Source organism: Tetranychus urticae, chromosome 1, assembly GCF_039701765.1.
Source record: "Tetranychus urticae isolate SD_2017Ah chromosome 1, NJAU_TeUrti_SD_1.0, whole genome shotgun sequence".
Classification (NCBI taxonomy): domain Eukaryota; kingdom Metazoa; phylum Arthropoda; class Arachnida; order Trombidiformes; family Tetranychidae; genus Tetranychus; species Tetranychus urticae.
Window position 1 is genome coordinate 8,273,858 of NC_142958.1, and position 22,809 is coordinate 8,296,666.

Below are 22,809 nucleotides of genomic sequence, written 5' to 3' on the forward strand. Positions count from 1 at the left end.
TCCCATACATTTCACCATATGAAGCTACTGAATAAGGAACCTCTGATATTCCTTGATATTTCTACATATCACTAGCTTCCTCTCGTTGAGACAAATCTGGTGGTAACATTTGTTTACCTGTACGACTCATAGTTCATGAGAAAACCTCAGTTTCTCCATGAACTATGAACCCTCAAAAGTCCTAGGGAAAGTGTCCACTGTACCTCAACCATTCAACCTAATAACTTGATTCTTTCTTTAATCATTTACTATTACCCTACTCTAACTAACTACAACACCTAATTTCACCCCTTAAACCTAGAAGCTATTTTGACCCTTCAACTTGACCATTTTTACCTGCTTAAGCTATTTTCAACCTCTTGCTACCAACAAACACAAATCCCTAGAGGAACTCACATTCCTGGTTTTCTTCCACTCATCTACCTTAACCGTCAAACAAACTCTTACTCACCGAGGACTCAAAAGGGCTGTCTTACCTGCCCTACTATAAATACCTAAAATGTCACCTTAACACTTATGGTGTATCTTTGTCTTGTATTCAGTCTGTTTTTGAGCTTAACTAGATTTTGTATCATTATAGTATTGACCTCCTTGATGTTAATTTACTAAAGTTGAATTGTCATTGCTTCTTCATCATCTTTAACAATTTTGAATAAACTTACTTAAATTAAATATTTTGACTTTATGTCTGTTTGGTCTGAATATTGACCGTGTGTTTTGTTTTATTTGATTCATCTCAACCTTCTTGAATTCACCATCATAACCAACAAACTCAATAAGCAATACAACTATGGGCAGAATCAACATGAAGAGGAATAAATGCAATATTTGATAGAATCCACTGTAATTTAATGATTTCCAACTGAGATCAATCACTTTTCGAGGAACTTCAGACTTATGAAAGTCGTATAAGGTTGCAGGATAAAAAGAGAGTATAAAGTCAACGTAAGTATCTTCTTTCATTTTTGTAACAATGCCACTTTGGAGAGCCCGACGAGATCTGTAAAAATCAAGAAGCAAAATAAGATACTTGGGATTTGATTTAAAGTGATTTAATGACAAGTAGTTGCTTCACTCACAGCGTATTCATTCTTTTGCGGTGGGATTCGGAAGCGTTATAGCTGAAAATCATAGCTTGTAATGATCTATGAAAAGGTTTTGCTGAGAAGTAATGTTCTTGATTAGGTTTGAGTAAATCAGATGAATCAGCTGCTAATGGACCCAGTTTCTTTCCAACACCAGAAACAAAAGTGAGCATCTGTTCCCTTCTTTTAAATACAGGAATAGGTCCTAATGGAAATGGTTCCTCGAACCCTTCAGCAACAGCCCGTTCATAGTTATCAGCATAATCTTTAGTGACTTACGTATGCTTGATATATAGAAGTTTTCTTCTGATACGACAGAAGTGAAATGACCAGGAGCCTTCTGAGTATCCAGCGACAATGGCAATAAACACATATCAGCTTTCTAACAATTGTGAATACAAAAAAAGATTAAAATTTAAAGTTTTTGGTTTTTTGTATTATTGACATAACTTACCCCGGCTTGCATTAGACCCAAAACTCCATCATGATAACCAGTTTCTGTTAGCACTCCCAATTGCCCTTCCTCGGGTAGAATGAATTTCAGGCTAAGAGGAAAATTTATTAGTACTGTCAATAGAATCATAAAACTTTTATGATAAAAGTTTCTTACTTGAAAGGACCATAATCAGAGAGTATCGCTGCAAAGCGTTTAAGAGACTTCAAGTTAGGAACAACTTGATCATCTTCTTCGATGAATCCTTCAGCAAATGGCACCTTCAATATCAAACAATTAGTAATGAAACGGGAATATTAGCTGAATAATTGTATTCCTTACCGAAAAAGCTCCAACAGTTAAATTCGTTCTTTGCATTTTGCATACAATTTCCAAATCCACAAAATTACGAATCACCTATCAAGTGAAATACCTATTTTATTGACTACAGATTTCTCGGCAATTCACAAAGTTGTTTATTTCAATTTATTCATTTGCTCACTAGACCATTGCAAATATGTTTTTGTATTGTCATATTGTGTGCTATTTTAAATTTTCTTTAAAACCACTCTAATACTTGTTGCCGAACAAGTTAATCAGATAATATTTACGATCAGAAAATGTTATTTCGAAATTTTATTGATTAATAATAATGAAAAGTACATTTTCCATGGTCAATTAAACGAATTAATGATTGCGTTGAAAAGAAACACTTTTTTGCTTTTTTAAGGGATCTTTTGAGGAATAACATGTTTATTTGCAGAACAGAATAGTTACTTTACTTCGCAATTTATTCAAAGTTTTTATTGTTTTCTGGTCCATTTGTGAAAATTGTATTTTTTGGCTTTTTTTATTGGATCAAGTTGATCTGTATGGGAAAGAGTTATGCTGAAGTTTTCGAAATAATGATTGATATGGTTTAAATTTGCAAAGAAAGTCTTTTGAATCGCGCTAAAATTATAAATAAAGATGTTTATAATTAACTGATTAGGAAATGCATTTAAGTTTGGAAAATTGTTTTTAGGGTCAATTTTTGTCCTCTTTTCGAATATCTACTTTTAAACTCAATTTTTCCCTTATTTGTGAATTATTTGCCTAATTGTTGCAAAAAAACCGTGTTCAATTAAATAACTGAAATATGCCTCCTGGAATCGAATTGAGTGAATTTGCCAAGGGCCAAATTTATTCTCTACATTGACAAGGTCTATCTTCGAGAAAAATTGCTGCTTAAATTGGTCGAAGCCATACTGTTGTACAACATTTCGTCAATTAGTTGAAAGTGCATCAAATTGTGCGCTGATTAATAACGAACTGGAAACTTTTCTTGATCAAACATGGTCTACTTATAAACTAACGTTACAATAATAATAATAAATTTTCAGACAAAAATATCGATTTTGATGATTCTTGTCAATAATTACCAAATTGGTGATGTTGATAATTTATACCAAAGAGTAATAAGTCTTATTACTCTTTGGTTTATACAACAAAATGTCAATCAATATGATCAAATCTCGAAAGTTTGTATGAAAAAGAAGAGCTTCCTTTGACATTTAGCTTAATAAACTAGTTTACGAAAAGATTTAACAATAGTTTCTTTATTTAGTTATTAATATGTTAAATTATAAGAATCAACAAATATTACATAAAATATTCAAACCATCAAGTAGGTTAAATGTTTTCAATTTATCATCAGAAGCGCTTCATCTATTTCAATATCTTCAAGCAGTGTCTGATGCAACTATTCAACAGTACTTTACGGATCATAAACTTTCATCATCAAGAGATCTGTTGAAATATGAAATGGTTATTTCCAGGACAGTGTTGTTTTACTTACAAGTTACTTAGCTTTGATTGTTAGCTATTCTGGATTTCGATTGAAAATGCATAAAACAAATTTAACTGTTGGGGCTTTTTCGGTAAGTAATGGACTGTTTGGTTAATATTATCGTCTACTAACTTGATGTTTGTTATTGAAGATACCATTCGCCGAAGGATTCGCTGAAAAAGACGGTCAAGTTGTTCCTAAATTGAAGTCTCTTAAACGATTTGCAGCCATTCTCTCGAATTATGGCCCTTTCAAGTAAGAAACTGTTATGATTATTTTGAAAGTACCAACTATTCAAATGGATTAATAAATTATCCTCTTAGCTTGAAATTCATTCTACCCGAGGAAGGACAAATGGGTGTACTATCAGAAACTGGTTATCATGATGGAGTTTTGGGTTTATTACAAGAAGGGGTAAGTCAATGTATTACTAATAATACAATACTAATTGACTAAATGTGGTGACTAAAAATTAATTGGAATGGTCGTAGTTAGATAGTTTGTCACAAGAAATTGAATTTGATTTCTTAGCTTGCGGTGAAAATTCTAACAATTGAAGGTTACCAAACACTACGTCAGTTTTCAATATTTTTGCACCTCAAAATACTCTAATAGGTCAGATATGAACCTTTGTCGTGATATGAGCCTTTAGTTTCGAAAATGCTTCGTCTAAAAGTTACCGGGTGTCAAAGTATCAATTTTTGCATAGGTTTGTGCACTTGATGCAAGTAATGTGAATCTATTATAAAACGAAATTTTGGCCTTCGTTTTGCTATATTGACATTTTCCTTTTCAGTTTGAATGGACTGTAATATTTTTTTCCATTTGTAAATACAGAAGGCTGATATGTGCTTCTCGCTTTTACCGTTGGATATCCAGAAAGCTCCTGGTTATTTCTCTGCCGTTATATCAGAAGACAGGTTCTACATATTTAGTACACGCGATCTGCATCCTGAGGACTCAGCAGTTGTTTCAAGTCTAACATCAATCACCGTGATTCCTCTGTTATTGGCTATTCTCGCTATTTTAATATTGGAATTTACAGTTGTTAAACATTTCAAACTTGAAGCATTGGTTACAGCTATCTTTAGATCCTTTGGTATCACATTTCATCAGCATTTTTATAACCGTTCAGCATGGCTTTGCTTGGTTCAAATGTTTATCCTAATGTTTCCAGTATTCATCTTTAGTGCTGCATTCAGAACCCAAACTATTGTAGGAACTGCAGATTACAAGATTGATACATTGAGAGATGTTATCGATCAGGGAAAGATACCATTTTTCCTTGAAGGCATTTCGCTGCACGACTTTTTCAAAGCCAAAGTAACCAAAGATTATGCTGATAATTATGAACGAGCTGTAACTGAAGGGTTAGAAAAGCCCTTTCCGTTAGGACGCCTTCCCGAATTTGAAAGGAAGGAGCTGATGATAACTTTCGTCTCTGGTGTTGGAAAGAAACTAGCTCCGTTAATGACTTCAGTTTCTGGTTTTACCGACATCAATCGAGAAGGCTATTATTCAGCAAAGCCTTTTCATAAATCTTTGCAAGCTATACTTTTTAGCTTCAATGCATCTGAGAACATCAGAAAAAGGTTTGATACTATGTGAGTAAATTCACTTATCGTTATTCGGTAATTCATCATTTAGTTCCAAACAATTAACTTTGCTTGTCCTTATTTTTTGCAGTGCTAGTCGGGACTTTCAAAGTGGAATCGTTCAAAAAATGGAAGGAGATATTTACATAGATTTTATGCTTTCTTTTTATCCAACTACCTTATTCGAATTTCACAAATCTGAAGTTCCTCCAAAAATTAATGATTTCACTTGGAAACCATTAAGTTTTAGTGGATTCTATCAGATATTCTTTATTTATTTCTTAATATTGATACTAATAACAACTGTTGCACTCATTGAAATCATCATCGGTTTTTTCTTTACTTAAATTCAATGATGAAATAACAAAAATCATCAAAGATCAAAAGTGAACAAACTAACAACAGTGAATCACAATGACGAACAATAGCAAATGAAAAAACCTTTTGAAGTTTGGAACTTAAACTGATTAAAGTTTTCTGATTTGGACAATTCAGCAAAGAAAATTGAAAAACTATTAAATGATTTAAATAAAGACTCGAATAATTTTGCAAATGATTCCTAAATTTCTTTAGATCCTGTGGCTAGAGAGAGCTAAGAACTCCAGCCAATGTCTACTGAATAAATTGATTGAAAAAGTTTAAAATCGCTCGATGGTTGAGTTTTAATCTTGCATATCAACCTATGAACCAGGTTGGACTAACTCTTTTTTTACGCTTTTAAAAATTTATACAGATTCTTTTAAAGGGAACTATTAAAGTGGATAAGAGAACATTTAATGACGACGAAAAAAATATTAAATAATGTTGCAATTATTATGTTTCTAACCCTTCAGCAACAGCCCGTTCATAGTTATCAGAATAATCTTTAGTAACTTTGCTTTTGAATAAGTCATGCATTGACATGCCTTCAACGAAAAACGGTATCTTTCCCTGATCGATAATATCTCTCAATGTGTCAATCTTGCTGTCTGCAGTTCCTACAATCGCTTGAGTACTGAATGCAGCATTGAAGATGAATACTGGAAACATTAGGATAAGCATTTGTATCACGCAAAGCCATGATGAACGGGGAGATAAGTGCTGATAAAATGAGATGCCAAAAGATTTTAAGATGCCACTCAATAAGGCTTCAATTTTGAAACATTTGACAGCAATCAATTCCAATATTAATATAGCCAGAATAGCCAATAATAAAGGAATCACGGTGACTGATGTTAGACTTGAAATCATAGCTGAATGGTCTTTATTCAGATTGCGTATGCTAACGATATAAAAGTTTTCTTCAAACACAACTGAAGTGAAATAACCTGGAGCCTTCTGGGTATCCAGCGACAATGGCAATAAACACATATCAGCTTTCTAATAATTACAAATAAAAAACAGAAAAATTAAAATTAAAAAATTAAAACATTGTCATTACTTACACCTTCTTGTAATAAATCCAAAACTCCATCATGATAACCAGTTTCTGTTAGCACTCCAAATTGTCCTTCCTTGGGTAAAATGAATTTCAGGCTAAAACCAAAAAATCACAATTGATTAATAAATTGTAAGTAAAGTTAAAAGTTTCTTACTTGAAAGGGCCATAATCCGAGAGAATGGCTGCAAATTGTTTAAGAGACTTCAAGTTAGGAACAGTTTGATCGTCTTCTTCAACAAATCCTTCAGCAAATGGCACCTTCAATATCAAATAGCATTGAATATTAAATTGGGAATCCAATCAGAGTTTAATGACTCACCGAAAAAGCACCAACAGTTAAATTGACTTTTTGCATGCTGAATGAAAATCTTATAAGCGTATTAGAAAACAATGAAAATTGCGAAGTATAATAAAATAACATTCATTTCTATAATTTTGTTACTCAACAGACCAATTGGCATCTACGTACAAAAGGTTGTTTATTCACAACGAAATTATTTAGTGAATAGATTTTGGGAAATGTATTACTTTATTGATATGTACAAATAAAATAAATTAAACGTAATGTTTTTTTCATATTTTGATTTCTATTTCGGTTATGTAGGATATCACAATTGTGGTATAATTTCACAGTCAATTTAATCAGGACAAATATAAAACAAAACATAATAACAGAATATAAATTGAAAACAGATTTCGTAATTATTCCAGTAATTGTTGTATCCTCATCACCTAGTTGCGAAGTCAAAATGATCGGTAAATATTGAAATGAAATTTTAATGATCGCTAAAAATGAAAAATACATTTTCAACGGTCTAGTGATTGAATGACAATGAAGATTGACTAAAGATTTGTTATTACTTTTACTTGTGATTGGTTTCTCATCGAATTTTGAATATTGTGTTAAAAATGGAAAAATATAATTTTACTATTGGTGCTTTTTCGGTAAGCATTGAGTTGCATTATTGGGTGCATTTATTAGTTTAATAACATATTGTTTGATATTGAAGGTGCCATTTGCTCGAGGATTTGCTGAGAAAGATGGTCAAATAATTCCTAGATTGAAGTCTCTTAAACGATTTCAAGCGCTGTTTTCTCATTCTGGTCAGTTCAAGTAAGTAACTTCAATTCGAACAAAATATTCAGATGGATTAATAAATTTTCCTCTTAGTCTGAAATTCATTTTACCCGAGGAAGGACAATTGGGAGTGCTAACAGAAACTGGTTATCACGATGGAGTTTTGGGTTTATTACAAGAAGGGGTAAGTAATGTAAATGTACAAATCATGTTCATCAGAGTAATAATACGAAAATCCATAAACTTGGCTAAAATAATGAAAAATGACGAAACCAAAATTTAACAATGAACCAAAAGATACATTTTGTGCGGAGTAGCATGATCCTTTTCACTATAAAAATTCACCTAAATTTAGACATAAGCAAATTTGTAATTTTATCGTATTTCAAAAAGAGTCGATAAAAAATTCAGACAAAATCTAATTCTTTCAGTTTTGACAGTTTTGGCCTTCGTCCTTTCTATTTTACATTTTTTCCTTTTCTGTGTTACTATTATAAAACTATACTATTATTTATTATTAATATAATAAATTCGATGCTTCCTTAACATTTTTATTTATATTACAGAAGGCTGATTTGTACCTTTTGTCATTATCGTTGGATACCCAAAAAGCTCCTGGTTATTTTAGTTCTGTCATAGCAGAAGAAAACTTTTATATATTTAGTACACGGAATCTGAATATTGACAGTTCAGCAGTTGTTTCAAGTCTAACATCAGTCACTGTGACTCCTTTATTATTGGCTATTCTGGCCATATTAATATTGGAATTGATTGCAGTTAAACATTTAAAAATTGAAGCATTGATTACAGCCATCTTTAGATCCTTTGGTATCACATTCCACCAGAATTTACCTAACACTTCATCATGGCTTTGCTTGATTCAAATGCTTATCCTAATGTTTCCTGTGTTCATCTTCAATTCTGCATTCAGTACGCAAACTATTGTAGGAACTGCGGATTACAAGATTGATACATTAAAGGATGTTATCAACCAGGGTAGAATACCATTTTACCTTGAAGGTATTTCAATGCATGACTTCTTCAAAGGATCGGTTAGCAAAGAATATGAAGATATTTATAAACGTAGCGTTTCTGAAGGATTCGGTGAAGCCTTTCCATTAGGACCTGTTCCTGTATTTGAAAAGAGTGAATTGATGGTCACTTTCCTATCAAGTGTTGGCAGAAAACTAGCTCCATTCATCAGTTTGGTGTCTGGTTTTGCCAAAGCCAATCAAGAACATTACTTCTCAGCAAAGCCTTTCCATAAATCTTTGCAAGCTATGCTTTACAGCTATAATACATCTGAGCTCATCAGAAAGAGGTTTGATAATCAGTGAGTCTATTTACTAATCGCTATTCAATAATGCGTCATTTAGTTCCAAACATCTAACTTCGCTTATCTTAATTTTCACAGGGATCGTCGGATAATTCAAAGTGGAATCGTCCCCAAAATACAAGGAGATATTTACATTGAATTTATACTTTCTTTTTATCCAATTACCTTATTCGAGTTTCACAAATCTGAAGTTCCTCGAAAAATTAATGACTTCACTTGGAAACCATTGAGTTTTAGTGGATTCCATGAGATATTTTATATTTATGTCTTAATATTGATTCTGATAACACTTGTTGCACTCATTGAAATCACCATTGGTTTTTGCTCTTCTTAAATTCAATGATAACTAATAAATGAAATGAAATAAAGATTATTTGTGAACAAGAAAATTTCTCGTTCAATCATCGGTGACAGTTTAATACCTAAAATTTACCCTGATCTTCAGCAGAACATAGTTTAAACATTGTTAGAAATCGCGGTTAGACTGAACCAAATCAACATGCTTCAATATTTGAAACAATCACTCAAAAAACTTGAAAAAGATTAACATGGCCTGATAGGACAAGTAAAATCTCATTCATTAACTTCATTAATACTTTTTACTTTGGTCTTGAAACTTATTTTACTCCTTCTTTAGAAAGAAAGGCTCGTCTTTTCCGAAACAACACTTCATTTAAATCCTTATGATGGATGTTAAGAAAGAAAACGCAGAATTTGAGAAACAACAAAAGCAATTTATTATTTTATTAGAGAAAATTTTGCCACCAAGATGACTGATAAATGCAAGAATGAAATGAAAACAGAGAGCAAAATAGTTTCAGCAAATTCAAAAGAGTGCGAAACGAGGCTGAAATGCGAGAGAAGGTATTTTGAGGCAGATTTCAAGCGATTACAAAACTGATTGTCTTGAGGTCTAATTGTTCAAACATATAATTGATAGCAAGTAATGTCCTTCGTCGGGTAAAATGAACTTCAGACTAAGAGAACAATTTATTAATCCGTTTTAATAGTACTGTCAATAGAATCATAAAAGTTTCTTACTTGAAAGGACCATAATACGAGAGAATCGCTGCAGCGTTTGAGAGACTTCGAGTAAGGAACAATTTGATCGTCTTCTTCAACAAATCCTTCAGCAAATGGTACCTTCAATATCAAACAGTTAGTGATGAAACGGGAATATTAGCTAAATAATTGCATTTCTTACCGAAAAAGCACCAACAGTTAAATTCGTTCTTTGCATTTTGCATACAATTTCCAAATCCACAAATTTTGAATCACCTATGAAGTGAAATACCTATTTTATTCACAACAGATTTCTTGGCATCGCACAAAGTTGCTCATTTAAATTCAATCATTTAATCACTAGACCATTGCAAATATATCTTTGTATTGTCATATTATGTAATATTTTAAATTTTCTTTAAAATCACTCCAATACTTGTTGCCGAACAAATCGATGTGACGATCAGAAAATGTTAGTTTGAAATTTTATTGATTAATAATAATGAAAAGTACATTTTCCATGGTCAATTAAATGAATTAAATGATTGCGTTGAAAGTAAACACTTTCCTCGCTTTTTAAGGGATCTTTTGAGGAATAACATATTTATGTTTATTTGCAGAACAGAATAGTTACTTTACTTCGCAATTTATTATTCAAAGTTTTTATTGTTTTCTGGTTCATTTGTGAAAATTGTATTTTTTGGCTTTTTTATTGGGTTCAGTATATTTGCATGTGAAAGTATTATTTTGAAGTTTTCAGAAAATGATGGAGAAATATACCAAATGGTACTTTCAAAGTGGAATCGTTCAAAAACTAGAAGGAGATATTTACATTGAATTAATACTTTTGTTTATCCAACTACCTTATTCGAGTTTCACAAATCTGAAGTTCTGCGAAAAATAAATGATTTCTGTTGCACTCATTGAAATCATCATTGGTTTTTTCTTTACTTAAATTCAATGATTGCATAAAATAAAGACGACTCTTCAGGGAAAAGGTTTTCTCGTCGAATAAACTGTCACATATACGTATCTAAAACTAACAGTCTACCTAAAATGGCCCTCGCCAATTTCCTTCTAGTGAATGAAAAACTTGTAACATTTGGAACTTAAACTGATTAAAGTTTTCTGATGTGGACAATTTGGCAAATAAAATTGAAAAAAAATCCAACCGTTAAATGATTTAAATAAATATGATTTGAACTATTGATATTTTGCATAAACCGTAACCAAATGTTTCAAAAATTTCTTAGATGCTGGGCTTAGAGAGAGCTAAGAATCCCAGCCAATGCCTGCTGAATACATTGATTAAACAAGTTTAAAATCGCTTGATGATTGAGTTTTGATCTTGCATATCAACCTATGAACCAGGTTAAATACGCTTTAAAAATTTATACATTCTTTTAGAGGAAACTATGGTGAAAAGTGGAAAACTGGATAAGAGAACATTTAAGGACGACAACACAATATTAAATCTTGTTGCAATTATTCTGTTTTTATATGAGATTTCAGATAATTGCTGAATCAATTGAAATTCTTGTAACCATATTGTATTATTGTTAAGCATTCCGAACTTTATTTTATTGCTGAACTAGAGTGATTATCAAAGCAATGGATAGTTCAAACAATTGAACAACTATTATCAGAAACAATATTAAGAGATATATGTGCAATATTTGATAGAATCCACTGTAATTGACTGGTTTCCAATTAAGACCATCGCCTTTCCGAGGAACTTCAGATTTGTGAAAATCGTATGAGGTTGCATGATGAGAGGAAAGAATGAAGTCAACGTAAATATCTCCTTCTATTTTTGTAGCGATCCCACTTTGAATCATTCGATGTGATCTGTAAAAATTTAAAATGCAAATTAAAATACTTGGAATTTATTATAAAATGATTGAATAATTGATTTAATTGACTCACATAGTATCGAACCTTTTTCTGATTGATTCGGAAGCATTATGACTGAAAAGCATAGCTTTTGATGATCTGTGAAAAGGTTTTGCTGAGAAATATTGTTCTTGATTAGGTTTAAGTAAATTAGATGAAGAAGCTATTAATGGACCCAGTTTCTTTCCAACGCCAGAAACAAAAGTGAGCATCAGTTCATTTCTTTTAAACGCAGGAACAGGCCCTAATGGAAAGGGTTTTTCTAACCCTTCAGCAACAGCCCGTTCATAGTTATCAGCATAATCTTTAGTGACTTTGGCTTTAAAGTAGTCGTGCATTGAAATGCCTTCAATGAAAAATGGTATCTTTCCCTGGTTGATAACATCTCTCCATGTATCAATCTTGTAGTCTGCAGTACCTACAATCGTTTGAGTACTGAATGCAGAATTAAAGATAAACACAGGAAACATTAGGATAAGCATTTGAATCAAGCAGAGGCATGATGAAGTGTGAGATAATTCTTGGTAAAATGAGATGCCAAAGGATTTTAAGATGGCCATCACTAATGCTTCAATTTTGAAACATTTGACAGCAATCAATTCCAATATTAATATGGCCAGAATAGCCAATATTAAAGGAATCACGGTGACTGATGTTAGACTTGAAATAATAGCTGAATGGTCTTTATTCAGATTGCGTATGCTAACGATATAAAAGTTTTCTTCTGACACAACTGAAGTGAAATAACCTGGAGCCTTCTGGGTATCCAACGAAAATGGCAATAAACACATATCAGCTTTCTAATAATTAGAAATAAAAAAAACAGAAAACTTAAGAGTACAAAATGAAAACATTGTCATAGCTTACCCCGGCTTGTAATAAACCCAAAACTCCATCATGATAACCAGTTTCCGTTAGCACTCCAAATTGTCCTGCCTCGGGTAAAATAAATTTCAGGCTAAGAAGACAATTTATTAATCTATAGTAATAGTTAGTACTGGCAAATGTATAATTGAATCGCAACAGTTTCTTACTTGAAACGACCGTAATCCGAGAGAGTGTCTGTCCATCGTTTAAGAGACTCCAATTTAGGAACAACTTGATCATCTTCTTCAGCAAATCCTTCAGCAAATGGCACCTTCAATATCAAACAATTATTTATAAAATATAAGCTAAATAATTGCATTTCTTACCGAAAAAGCACCGACAGTTAAATTTGTTCTTTGCATTGTACATTCAATTTGCAACTCCACTAAAATTGACAAAACTTTAAATCACTTATGATGTGAATTTACATAACTCATCTTTTGAAATATATATTTTATTTGCGACAGATCTACAATTTACAAAGTTATTTATTTTGAAATATTACAATGTTTGTTACCGAACATGGCGTAAAAATAATCAGATAATGTTAATTTTAATGTTTAATAATAATGAAATATTGATTTGCAATGGTCGATTGATCGCGTTGAAAGTAAACACTTTTCCTCGAAACCTTCCTTCCTTTTCCTTTTTATTGTGAAGCGCATGAAACCTCGCTACTACTGTAAATCAAATCACAGAAAGCGGTCGATTTGGCTGAAATTAAAACTTATCTGTTGTACAGAAACATTACGTTTAAGTGCATTTTCTGGTTGGCCATGAAAAGTTTAACTTATAAAATGAGCTTCAAATCTGCTTCCCTGATTAAAAAGAGGCAATCGAAGTTTCAACTTTGCACTGGATTTTCTCGAAAACCGTCTACCAGACAAATTATTGGGTCAATTTTTTATGCCCTACAAAACTCTTAGCTCTAAAGCCAAAGGACCGGTAGATGCATTTTTAATGATGAATATGAGATGATTGTGATCAAACCGATTGTAATATTTGCACAATAAAACAATTGAAAGTGACACAATTTACAACCTAATTACAAACTGTAAAATGAATCATTTCAATCTTTTCAATTGACATTGTAAAATGGGTTGTAGTTATAACAACTTAGGACAGGAAGACTCAAGTTAACCATGAAAATGTTTGCTAATATTTAGGTATAAAAAGAAGCTCAAGTATATTTCAAGCTCACCTGAGGTGATGTTCAACATCTTATTTGTTTGACCAACACTATGGATTCAAAAATTTTGTTTTTCTGCGTTTTAATTGTTAACATTTATTTGATTACAGACGCCAATCAAGGTAGTATGATTTAATGATTTTTTCGTCTAATAATCTAATTGTCTTTTCAACAGTATTCAATTATGTTGTTACTATTAAGACTGCTGACAATAAATTCAGTAGCCATGAAGGTAAACTCAACCTGGATATCCTCAGTTCCAATGGACTTACATCTTCCCAAGAAGACTTTGAATTGACTCCAAAGTAAGTTTTTGATTTCAACTGATCTATTCCCATCAAAATACAGAGATCATCTTGACTAATTGATATTTTCCAGTGGTGTCAAACTTGCCAAAAATCACGTCTACACTGCGAATATCGCCTCATTTAGTCCATTGGATAACATCACATCTGTTTACCTTGGATGGAACCTGGTTTCGAATTACAATCTATTCTACAAAATCAAGAAGCCGATGGTATATTTTGACCCAATCACTATTGGTACTACATATGACGATCCTAATTCACAGTAAGTTTTGATTGAAACCAAAAAATCAGTTTGTGCTAACGCTGCACTTGATCAAGTCTTACTTTATTATTCACTCGAAATGCATTTCAATTTTGACATTTTTACATCTAGCATGTCAGTTACGTTGAATCGCAAATTTTGTCCAACAACTTTACCAATTGGAATCAAAAGTGGAAAAGGAGCATCTTTTCATCCTTGTATTTCAAACTAAACTGATATCAAACTACAGTTTCGACCATAACACAAATTCAATAGAGAAAATTTGATCTTCAAAAGTATTCAATTGTTTTTCAAGTTGATTGAATCTGACTTCATCAAGTAAATAATGAACTCTACTTTATTGGAATTGATTGGAAATGGTTTAAATATTTCAAGCTATTTTGACATAAAATAAATTTTGCAAAAATAATTCTTGTGATCTTATTTGGATAACTAAACAAGTCTGATCTAACAAGTAAAGTTTTTAAGTCAAGTTGTTTTGGTGAGGCAGTTCAATTACTAAATCATATACATTGGAAACAACCAAAATGATGTTTTTATTCAGTTTTATAGTCAATAAAATGTAATAATTTACAAGGATTCATGACTAATTTATTACTTTACGCGTTTATTTCAATGTAAGAGATAATTATCTTGTTTAGTTTTCAATTGCGAATTTTATGCTCATTGATTCATCAATGTGCAATGTTACTCGTTATTAAGTTGATCATTGTCTACTATTTAGTCTAACATTAATAATATGATCTTGTGATTTACGGAACCTAATTCTGTCGACTCTCCATTTGAGGTTGAATTTTTGGACAATTTCGATTATCGAATCGTTTGCTGATTATTGACTTTAAGCTTACTTAAGACTTGATTGTTGCACCAGGAAAAGAGTTTACTCATCAACAATAAACAAAACTAGATCCGTATCGGAATAACTATAAAACTAATTGCTGTTAATTATTATTGTATCATTAGAATCTAGTTGTATCAACTGATAATCAATTAGTTATTAATTGTAGTCATTTAAAAGTAGAAGGCAGTTTAATGATAATAACACTGATTCCCATTGATCTAGAGTGAACCATTGATGAACATTGTCCGATTCAAACAATGATTTCAAGAATTTTCTTATGTTTTGTTTTAACCTTAATCGTCTGTGTTGCTGTTGAAGCTGTCCAAGGTATTTATAATTTACAACTTTAATTCAATTGTTAAGTCGTTTCTGTTTTGTTTTCTCGTCTAGTTTACAATTATAATGTGACAGTGAAAACTGCTGATTCGCCAAACTTCAGTAGCCATAAAGGTAAACTTAAACTCGCTGTTTTCAGTATTGACCAATATGCTAAATCCCGTGAAGATTACGTTTTAACTCCATAGTAGGTTAAATGATTTCAACTTTAATCTTGTTCATCAACCAGAAACAATCTAATTTTCCCTTTTCTCTCTTCTTCTAGCAATGTTAAACTCGCCAAGAGTCACTTTTACACTGCAAGTATCGCCTCTTTCGCCTCATTGAAAAACATGACATCAGTTTACCTTCGATGGACTCTGGCTTCTCCATACAATCCATACTATTTAATGAAAAAACCATCAATCTATTTTGAGCCAATTATTTTCAACTCTACTTATATCGATCCTAAAACACAGTGAGTAATTGCTAATTTACTATCAATAAATATTACTAAATTCAATTCAAATTTGATGTTGCCATACTTTGGCAAAGCCCTTTGATGTGATGAGTCAAAAATTATTGCTAATCACGTCTTTATTTCCATTATTTTATAGCATGTTGGTCACTAAAAGCAGAAAATTTTGTCCGTTAACCACCCCAGTTCAGATCAAACACGGCAACGGATCTTCTTTTTACCCTTGTGTCTGAGTCAATTATTTCCCCACAGGAATATCATGGAAAATCAATGATTATATTCTCAACTATTGAACTATCAAACTCTCCAATTAGAAACTTAAAGATGCATTCATTGAAGAGAGTTTATCGATTATTATTCTTGTTGTTGTATGACTACTGGTTCCAAGCACTTTTACCAAATTGATGACAGTCTAGGTTCTGGGAACCTCTAGAAATTCAATTTCTAACTCAACCAAGTTGAGATTCACACGACTTCAACAGGGTTGAAAGAATGACCAGCTAGTCAATGTTCACGAAGACTAATAGTAATACAAAAGCACTAATAATACCAAGTATTATTAACAAGACCAACCGAGTTGGTAGACTGAGTATTCCACGAATACTCACAGGTTTCACAAGATTCCGAGAATCTATCAGAGTTGGAAGGACACACGTTTGATCTATGATTACAACTGTTTAATCTATCAAAAGGTCACTTGATTATAATGTCACAATTAAGACTATTTATACAAAATTATACGGAAATGAATAAATAAGGAAATTACAAAAGAAAGAGGGAAATACTTGGTATTTCCACAGTAACTGAAAAAGGGTAGCAACCCGGTTGCTACTGATGTTGACTTGTCCGAGGCGCGAACATCAAATCCTACAATATTCCCCCCGACTGAAACTAGACCACCGGTCCTGAATCACCAAGTGTTACCTCGACCGTCTGTCCATCTACCAAGCGCTGATTGGGTGGCAGGGCGATCCAAAAGGAGGGTCTATGGCCAACCTGGTGTTGTCTCAATGTCTGATGAGAACCTAACACGGTATAGTCAATTCTTATGATGGAACCGAGTTCCGTATTGAAATGTCGTTCAATTCGTGATCTCAGATCACTAGCTCGCATATTCAGATCGAGTCGGTTGAATCTGCCAATTCGGTCTCCATACCGAACAACCAATTGTGGTGGACTTCGATATTCATTTCGACACCGAATATTATTCATCATTCCTCTCGGCTGTCCTATTTGCCGCAACCTGGTTGCTTCTGCTTCAGCCTCATCGACTCTCATCATAAGATCTATAACTCTAGTAGCCAAATCTTCTTTCTGACTGGTCAAATTACGAATCCGGGATTCCAAACTTTGTACATATTCAGCACAATTATGTCCCCTTCTAGGAACTCTACACGTTACACAAGGACCATTATTATCAGGATTATGTAGGCATTGATCAATATGAGTTCGATAATCAGCATAACGAACTTGTTCGGGACAAGCAGGATATTTACATCTTAACAATAAATTCCCCAAAACAGTACGACTTCTCTGTCCTGGTCCAGCCTCAATAGGTAATGGTCCAACTCCTCTAGCCAAAACCTCGCGTTGATTACACCTAAAAGGACAGGCTTGTCCAGGTTGATGTCGAATTGCTTCATTAAAACATCTACGACAGAAGATCGCTGCACAACCGGGCGGTGGCGACGTAACATGGAACAAAGGATCTTCGACAGCGTTCAGACAAAAGACACAAATATAATCTTCCCAAGCTTGAGCGTCTACGAACTGGTCAGCACTAATTAGGTCTTCTGCATCAAGTTCGGCCTGTTGCCATTCTTGTAATTGTCCATGAGCTGGTCTATTATCGGGTCCCACGACAATCTCTTGACCTGGAGCAACAGCTTGTACCACAAGTAATTGACCATCCGCATCATAACGCTGAGCATCAAAAATAATATCAGGAAAATCAGGGGCAAAGTCATTAGGCACCCACTGAACGTCATCATCCTCCTGTTCCATTGAACCCGGTTCAATTCACAAAATTTACAAAAATGCAATGTAAATCAAAATGTATTCACAGAATACAAAACACAGTCGTTTAACAATTGGAACGACACAAGAAAAATCTTTACGAACACAAATACAAAATAACGAAAAATGAATCAAGTTCACCATAGAACAACTTAGTCACATATAACACTTGTTCCGGGAACAACTTCCTTTGCGAGGGAAACCAAAGGCAAGGGTTACCAAGTAACACTGACCGATATATCGATGTTACCCTCTAAATACAAAATTCGATTAATTTACCCAATTCAACCCAAACAAATTAAATAAATATAACAGGAATCATTCAAAACCAAGCATTTTCCAAACCTCATCATCATCATCATTGTTAGCTTTCTCATTCCGGGAATGAGTTTTAACATGATAAGGTCGCAATCTTGCGATATGAACAATTTCTCTTTTAACTGGTCCCTTTAAGTTAATCAATTCATAATTGACAGGGTTCAGTTTTCTGATGATTTTATATGGTCCTTTGAATCGATCAATGAACTTCTTGTTCTTTCCTTTAACTAACAGGGGTTGTTTGACCAACACAAGCGAGTTTAAATCAAACTCCACATTTTTATGATCTTTATCATAATATTCTTTGGATCTTTTCTGAGACTCTTCGATGTTTGACTTTGCTAAATCCCTTGCTTTAGCCAAAGCTTCTTCACGAGTCGAGATTTTATTCCATTCGATTTGGATTCCAATTCTTGATTCCCAGGGAAGCCGGGCTTCCACACCATGAACCAAATAGAAAGGCGAGAACTTAGTTACTCGATGAGGAGTGACGTTATATGCAAATACAACTTCTCTTAAAAACTTCTCCCATTCACTAGGATTGTTTTCTGTATAGATGCACAAAGTTGTTCCTAAGTAGGAATTGAAACGTTCCGTTTGACCATCACTTTGTGGATGATAGGCAGATGTTGGGAGATGACGGATTCCCATACTTTCCAAAAAATTTTCAAACTCCTCAGACATTAGGTTGGTTCCTCTATCAGTAATAAGAGTTCCGGGAACTCCAAATCTTAAGATCCATTCATCGAATAGTACATTGATTATTTGACCACTTTCAATGGACTTCAAAGCAGATGCTACGGCAAATTTTGTTAATCGATCATTTATGACCACAGCATACTTGAACCCATTCTTTGACAACGGTAACTCCATGATATCTAGACTGATATCGCGAAACACATCCTTTGGACATCGAATAGGGATCATCAACCCTTGGCTTGATGCAGGAAATGGTTTCCTTCGTTGACATTTATCACAATTTCGAGTAAATTCACATAAATCTTTACTCATACCAGGCCAGTAGGCTCGACATTTAAGCTTCTCTAAGCACTTATTCATGCCTAAATGTCCTTCTTCATGAGCCCCTTCCATCAAAAGAATTCGGAATTCTTTAGGTATAACAGGCACAAGTTCTTTACCACGTTTAAAGAACAAAGTTTGATTCAAAATAATAAACTTCTTTTTCAATCTACTTTTTGCTCTCTTGGTCAATTGATCTGAATCCAAAAGACCTCGAATCTTCAAACAATAAGCATCCTTCTTCTGTATATCTTTGAACTTATCCACTGGTTCAATATAACAGATCGATACTTCATCTTTAGGCTGATTTAACCTTCCGGGAAGGTCCATCTCTTCTTCATCATCTTCACTGATATCTTTTAGTGGGTAACGAGATACACAATCAGCATCTCCATGTAATCTACCACTTCGATATTTAACAATAAAATTGAACTCCTGCAATTTAATTGCCCACCTCATTAATCTAGGTGTCAGTCTCTTTGATGAGGTAAACCAGCATAACCCACAATGGTCAGTAACAACAACAAAGACGCGTCCAAATAGGTAATGTCGTAGCTTTTGTAAAGCCCACACTATAGCCAAGCATTCTTTCTCGGTTACTCCATAATTTACTTCAGCTGGATTCAGAGTTCTGGAAATATAGCAAACCGGCTTTAGATTTCCATCTGTCTGAGTCTGATACAAGACGGCTCCAATACCATAATCACATGCATCTGTATGGATTTCAACTTTACCATCATTCTGGAAACATGCTAGCACTGGTTTACAAGTAATAACCTTCTTCAACAACTCGTAAACATTTCGTTCTTTGTCAGTCCAAACGAAAGTAGCACTTTTCTTCAGCATCAAAGTTAGAGGTCTAGCAATATCACTAAACCTTGGGATAAATCTTCGAAAATAGCTGCATAAACCCAAAAATCGTCTAATATCTTTACAAGACTTAGGTTCCGGGAACCTCAAAACAGTAGCAATATTAGATTCACTAGGAGAAATTCCTTCAGCACTAATATGATAACCAAGGTAATCAATACTCGTACTGTTAAAAGTACATTTCTCTTTTCGCAGCATAACATTGAACTTCCTCAAACGTTCCAACACCTTTCGTAAATTAGAATCATGCTCATGTTCTGATTTACCAAAAATCAGTATATCATCAAAATAGATGTAGCAAGAAATATAATTTAGACCAGCGAGAACCTGGTTCATCGTTCTTACGGCCGTTGCAGGCGCATTCTTTAACCCGAATGGCATTCGAGTAAACTCAAATAAGCCTTGTGGAACAACAAATGCTGTTTTACATTGGTCCTCAGGTTTCATCCGGATATGCCAATACATGGCAGCAACGTCCAGTGATGAAAATAATACACAGCCTTCCAATGAATCCAAAGCGTCCTCCACTTTTGGGATCGGATAGGGGTCAAGCGCTGTGATTTCGTTCAACTTACGGTAATCGACACAAAAACGTGTCTGACCGTTCTTCTTACCAACCAATACAATTGGACTGGCCCAAGAGCTTTCACTTTGAACGACTATTCCATCTTTTAACATGTCATTCAATAATTTATCCACTGCTAACTTCTCTGATAAGGCAATCGGATAATACTTTTGGTATATCGGAGGGTGATTGCCTGTATCGATCGAATGGATTGCATCCGGGATGCAACCAACATCACCAGGGCTTTTACTAAATACATCTTCATATTCAGTAAGATCAACTGTGGCAGTAGTAATGTTATTTCTACTTCTTTCTGAATTCCGAGAATTCAAGCGTTTTGTCAACACGACTCTCTTTGATCCATGATCCAAAGAAAAATCTGAGAAGATTCTTCTCCTCGTCTTGATAACATCAGCATGAGGTTTGATAAGCTTAACACTCTTATCACCATAAGTTATCGTGACGTGATGTCGACTACAAAAATCGCTTCCAAGCAGAACTTCCTGCGTTAGTTTCTTCAAAACTATGAACTTACACGGAATAACATGATAATCAGCGAGCATAGAGCATTCCGTATACCCCTGTGGTACATCCATGTTCGTGTTCGCCATTGTTAGTGCACCAAACCTCCATGGTTTCAACTCCAAACCGCACCTAATTCTAAATGAATCCTTCATAAGAGAGACCTTAGCTCCTGTATCAACCAGAGCTCTACTCTTGATTCCATTTATCTCGATAGGTAGTGTTGGCAACGTAACATTTCCAATAAATGATGACAAAGATATCGAAGAATCCGATGAATGAATGCCGATTTCGCCGGTTACCATTCTCCAGTCATCCCTGAATTCTTGTATCGTTTCATCTTCATTCGGTCCACTAGATGTTCCACGAACATCAGTCTCCCTAGTTCCTTGAACATTTCTTCTTGCCGGTGTTCTACGAACCCCCGATGTTCCGGGAACATCACGATCAACCATAGCTGTATTCACCACAGCTGCTCGTTGTTGTCGCAATTGAGCCTGATTGGCTTTAGCTTTAGCCGCATCATACACTTCAGGACATCGACTCATAAAATGTCCATTCTTCATACAGTTATAACAGGTGACTGTACTAGGGTCTCTTCGTTTAAAGGTTTTAACCGTATCAGTCTTTTCCTTTTCCTTTTCGACCTCCTTACTCTTCTTATCTTGCGACTTTGATTCATTCACTTTTGAATCACCTTTTCGTCCTTTATCCCCTTTATCCACGATGATATCATTAAGGGCGATTAACTGTTCGAGGACCTCCAAGGTTCGCTTACCATGTAAGGATGAAGCAAATGTGCTTCGCATTGTCGAATCCAAGCCTTTCAATGTGTATGAAATTATCTCACCTTCAGGCATATCAGGATTATAATCCATACATAATGACAAGACAGCATGAAAGTAACTGGAAAGTCTTTCATTTTTCTGATGAACCCGGTTCATCAATTTCATGAAAATGGCATGTCTATCATCTTCTCGAACATACGTTTCCATAAACAAGGCTTTAAACTGCGGCCATGTCTGTCCTTTTCCTCTGGTTTTAGGACCATATATATGCCAAAACCATGTTGACGCGTCATCTTTCATACAAGCGCCAACTCCTCTGACAAGTTCACCTTCAGTCCAGAAGTTAAGAGCGGCTGCTTCCTCATACTTGCGTAACCAGGTACAAGCCTTCTCATGCTCTCCATAGAAAAACGGTAGTGGCACCGGCTTCATGAGAGGTCTAGTTCTTTCATGTTGTCCAGCATGTTCGTTAATTGAAAATTCATCAAGGAAAGAATGGAATTTTCTATTACCGGCACTACTTTCATTTTGAGAATCCGATTCTCCGGTAGGATTCAGGGAATCCTCCAATTTCAGTGAAGGGTTCCGTGAACGCTTAGTTTCTCACGGTCACTTCTTTCCTTTTCAGCAACTCTCAACGCGTGAATCATATTCACATGACCATCCTGGGTTCTTCTAACCTCGGCCAGATCTTTCATGAGAATTGCCAAATTCTCCCCTTGAGCTTTCAAGGTTGTCAGGACTTCTGCAGTCGTTGCTTGAGTCTCCTTTTGAGTTTTC

General features: G+C 34.1%; 5 protein-coding genes and 1 long non-coding RNA gene across 6 annotated transcripts; 4 read left to right on the plus strand and 2 right to left on the minus strand.

Annotated features, from left to right (window-relative positions):
- Positions 1 to 361: 361 nt before the first annotated feature.
- Positions 362 to 2,219, minus strand: LOC112539205 (uncharacterized). Its single transcript, XR_016198063.1, has 4 exons — positions 1,861 to 2,219; positions 1,540 to 1,799; positions 1,080 to 1,467; positions 362 to 1,000 (listed from the first exon to the last, which is right to left on the minus strand). It is a non-coding gene; the product is annotated as an uncharacterized LOC112539205 (long non-coding RNA).
- Positions 2,220 to 4,188: 1,969 nt separating this feature from the next.
- LOC112539228 (uncharacterized) lies at positions 4,189 to 5,494 on the plus strand. Its single transcript, XM_089266777.1, has 2 exons — positions 4,189 to 4,950; positions 5,033 to 5,494. Exons 1-2 carry the CDS (start codon positions 4,193 to 4,195, stop codon positions 5,286 to 5,288), a joined length of 1,014 nt encoding a protein of 337 aa, XP_089122903.1. The 5' UTR covers positions 4,189 to 4,192; the 3' UTR covers positions 5,289 to 5,494.
- A 1,533-nt stretch (positions 5,495 to 7,027) lies between these two features.
- On the plus strand, positions 7,028 to 9,164 carry LOC149094489 (uncharacterized). The gene is made up of 5 exons (XM_089266784.1): positions 7,028 to 7,306; positions 7,372 to 7,475; positions 7,533 to 7,623; positions 8,006 to 8,772; positions 8,854 to 9,164. The coding sequence occupies exons 1-5, from the start codon at positions 7,271 to 7,273 to the stop codon at positions 9,107 to 9,109; spliced, it is 1,254 nt and encodes a 417-aa protein (XP_089122910.1). The 5' UTR covers positions 7,028 to 7,270; the 3' UTR covers positions 9,110 to 9,164.
- A 2,166-nt stretch (positions 9,165 to 11,330) lies between these two features.
- LOC149094490 (uncharacterized) lies at positions 11,331 to 12,628 on the minus strand. The gene is made up of 2 exons (XM_089266823.1): positions 11,704 to 12,628; positions 11,331 to 11,625 (listed from the first exon to the last, which is right to left on the minus strand). The coding sequence occupies exons 1-2, from the start codon at positions 12,459 to 12,461 to the stop codon at positions 11,358 to 11,360; spliced, it is 1,026 nt and encodes a 341-aa protein (XP_089122949.1). The 5' UTR covers positions 12,462 to 12,628; the 3' UTR covers positions 11,331 to 11,357.
- Positions 12,629 to 13,745: 1,117 nt separating this feature from the next.
- LOC107365426 (uncharacterized) lies at positions 13,746 to 14,875 on the plus strand. Its single transcript, XM_015932915.3, has 4 exons — positions 13,746 to 13,848; positions 13,902 to 14,031; positions 14,105 to 14,296; positions 14,408 to 14,875. The coding sequence occupies exons 1-4, from the start codon at positions 13,779 to 13,781 to the stop codon at positions 14,505 to 14,507; spliced, it is 492 nt and encodes a 163-aa protein (XP_015788401.1). The 5' UTR covers positions 13,746 to 13,778; the 3' UTR covers positions 14,508 to 14,875.
- A 472-nt stretch (positions 14,876 to 15,347) lies between these two features.
- LOC107365691 (uncharacterized) lies at positions 15,348 to 16,268 on the plus strand. The gene is made up of 4 exons (XM_015933247.3): positions 15,348 to 15,464; positions 15,528 to 15,660; positions 15,739 to 15,930; positions 16,070 to 16,268. The coding sequence occupies exons 1-4, from the start codon at positions 15,395 to 15,397 to the stop codon at positions 16,161 to 16,163; spliced, it is 489 nt and encodes a 162-aa protein (XP_015788733.1). The 5' UTR covers positions 15,348 to 15,394; the 3' UTR covers positions 16,164 to 16,268.
- The last annotated feature ends 6,541 nt before the right edge of the window (positions 16,269 to 22,809 follow it).